General features: G+C 38.1%; 1 protein-coding gene across 4 annotated transcripts in view; it reads right to left on the reverse strand.

Annotated features, from left to right (window-relative positions):
• The window catches only part of LOC138971548 (sushi, von Willebrand factor type A, EGF and pentraxin domain-containing protein 1-like), a 91945-nt gene that overhangs the window by 65282 nt on the left and 24163 nt on the right, over nt 1-2500 (reverse strand). For all 4 annotated transcript variants that reach the window (XR_011457290.1, XR_011457289.1, XR_011457288.1 and 1 more), the window contains exons 12-13: nt 1661-1888; nt 968-1153 (exon numbers count right to left, since the gene is read on the reverse strand). Coding sequence is in view for 1 of the 4 variants with exons in the window: in XM_070344298.1 (XP_070200399.1) it covers nt 968-1153; nt 1661-1888 (414 nt within the window). In the remaining 3 variants the exon portion in view is untranslated. The remainder of the gene's footprint in view (nt 1-967; nt 1154-1660; nt 1889-2500) is intronic.

Raw genomic sequence — 2500 nt, forward strand, 5'->3', positions numbered from 1 at the left:
GGTTAAGGACAGTATGACGATTTGGACAGATGCATGGAATGTATTCGCCTGATTTCAAAAGCAATCTGATTAATTATATGTACAAAGTAACAACAACAACAACAACAACAACAACAACAACAACAACAACAACAATAACAACAACAACAAGAAGAACTCTCTATCTTTCTGTCTTTTTTATTAGTATTGTAATCTGCATGTTATGTTATGCTCCGGCCTTACTTGTAGGCGAACGGTATGTTATATGTCCGTCTGTCTGTTAGTTCCTAATGTTGTATATATTATGTCTTGCATACTTGCCGTTTACATATTTATTATACATGTTGAAGGATGAATGATGATACATTGTAGACGGATGCATGCTATTGATTAAAAGCCCCACAATGATGTGCTTGGCAAATACAAAACAAAAAAAACAACAAAAAAAAACAAACATATTTATATGTTTTTGGAATCAGAAAATGATGAAGAATAAGATGAACGTAAATTTGGATCGTTTTATAAAAAAACTATTTTTTTTACAATTTTCAGATATTTAATGACCAAAGTCATTAATTAATTTTTAAGCCACCAAGCTGAAATGCAATACCGAAGTCCGGCCTTTGTCGAAAATTGCTTGGCAAAAATTTCAATTAATTTGATTGAAAAATGAGGGTGTGACAGTGCCGCCTCAACTTTTACAAAAAAAGCCGGATATGACGTCATCCAAGGTATTTATCGAAAAAAAGAAAAAATATCCGGGGATATCATTCCCAGGAACTCTCATGTAAAATTACATAAAGATCGGTCCAGTAGTTTGGTCTGAATCGCTCTACACACACACACGCACAGACAGACACACACACACATACACCACGACCCTCGTCTCGATTCCCCCTCTATGTTAAAACATTTAGTCAAAACTTGACTAAATGTAACAAAAAGAGGAAGGAATAGAAAGGACAAGGGAGGAACATTTCTGAATTACCTGTACAGTCCGGTACACTAGAGGGATGCCAGCCAGCGCTGTTACAGTAAATGTGACCGTCAAGGGGCAGCGCTGCAGGTACGTCATACCGGACATTGCAGGACATCAAGCAGTCCACGCCAAAGTTGCCTTGGTTACACGACAACGCGCCATTCTTGGGGGCTTTCAGCTCTGGACACTGGATATCTGTTACGTTGGCAAGGAGAGTCAGTGATTGATGGCTTTTTTGATAGCAAATCTTAATTTTCGAATTCGAGAGACAAGACAAGACAAGACAAGACAAAATCTATATTATCGAGGGTAAAAGATAAGTAATAATATATGCTTCTTTTTCCAGCCCTCACCTTAGTTAGGGGTCAACTACAGTAGAACCGAAAAAAATAGAATCAAATAACTATCAGAGCAAACTTTCCATTTTATAACTGTACTTACAAATACAAAGATGAAAAGTACTTCACGACATTTTGATGTAAAATAATTAATTAAGCCGAGAGAGAGAAAGAGAGGGAGAGGAAAAAGACCTCGGTCAATCGGCAGAAGTACAGGTGACTGATCACACCTAAATACGCACACACCTGGGTAGCCGGACTCTAGTTGCCGCGAGTAGGGAAAGGAATTAAAGTGGCCCGATTGTCAAAACATTGGAATGATCAAGTAATGAAAAAAAATATATGATAAAAAAAATATACACACTTGTGCATTCCGGTGGGACAGCACTTCCGGCCCAGTACCAGGTCATGGTGGGAGGAAAGGTGCTGTCATCTCTCTGGCACGTGATGGTGTCGCTCCCCACCAGAGGGTAACCATGGGTGCAGTTCAGCGCGCAGGACGCCCCATACACGTGACCATCGGGGCAATCGTACAACATGCGAACCCCCTGGGTGGTCTGAGGCTGAAGGGCGGGTACGGGGCATACAGCAGCTGCCAATGGATTTCAAGGGAAACGTTAAGGTGTATGCATGTTAGGTATTTCGCAAAACGTTTATGTTATTTCAATATTGTGATATGCGGACATATTTGATATTTGATCCGTATTGAAGCATTTGGTTATCATAGCTGTCAATGGATTTCAAGGGAAACTAATGCTATTGCAGTATTGTGACATGCGTACATATTTAACATTTGGGATCCGTATTGAAGCATTTGCATAAATCAGCTTTCAAAGGATTTCAGACGTACCGTTAAGGTGTCTTGGTTTAAACAAAATGTTCATTATATTGCAATATTGAGACATACGTACATATTTGATATTTGGGATCCGTACTGAAGCATTTGCTTATACTTGCTTATATTAGCTGCAAATGGATTTCTAGGATACAGTAAAGGTGTTATGATTTAACTAAAACGTTCATGTTACAGTGTACTTTAATATTGTGACATTCGTACACATCCGATATTAGAATTCGACTTCAACATTTGCTTATTATATATAATAAGGTGGACATATATATATATATATATATATATAATTTTGTCATCATTTTCACGAGTTTTCATTCACAAACACCTGGGAAATAAATCTCATGTTCCCCA

Source organism: Littorina saxatilis, linkage group LG7, assembly GCF_037325665.1.
Source record: "Littorina saxatilis isolate snail1 linkage group LG7, US_GU_Lsax_2.0, whole genome shotgun sequence".
Classification (NCBI taxonomy): domain Eukaryota; kingdom Metazoa; phylum Mollusca; class Gastropoda; order Littorinimorpha; family Littorinidae; genus Littorina; species Littorina saxatilis.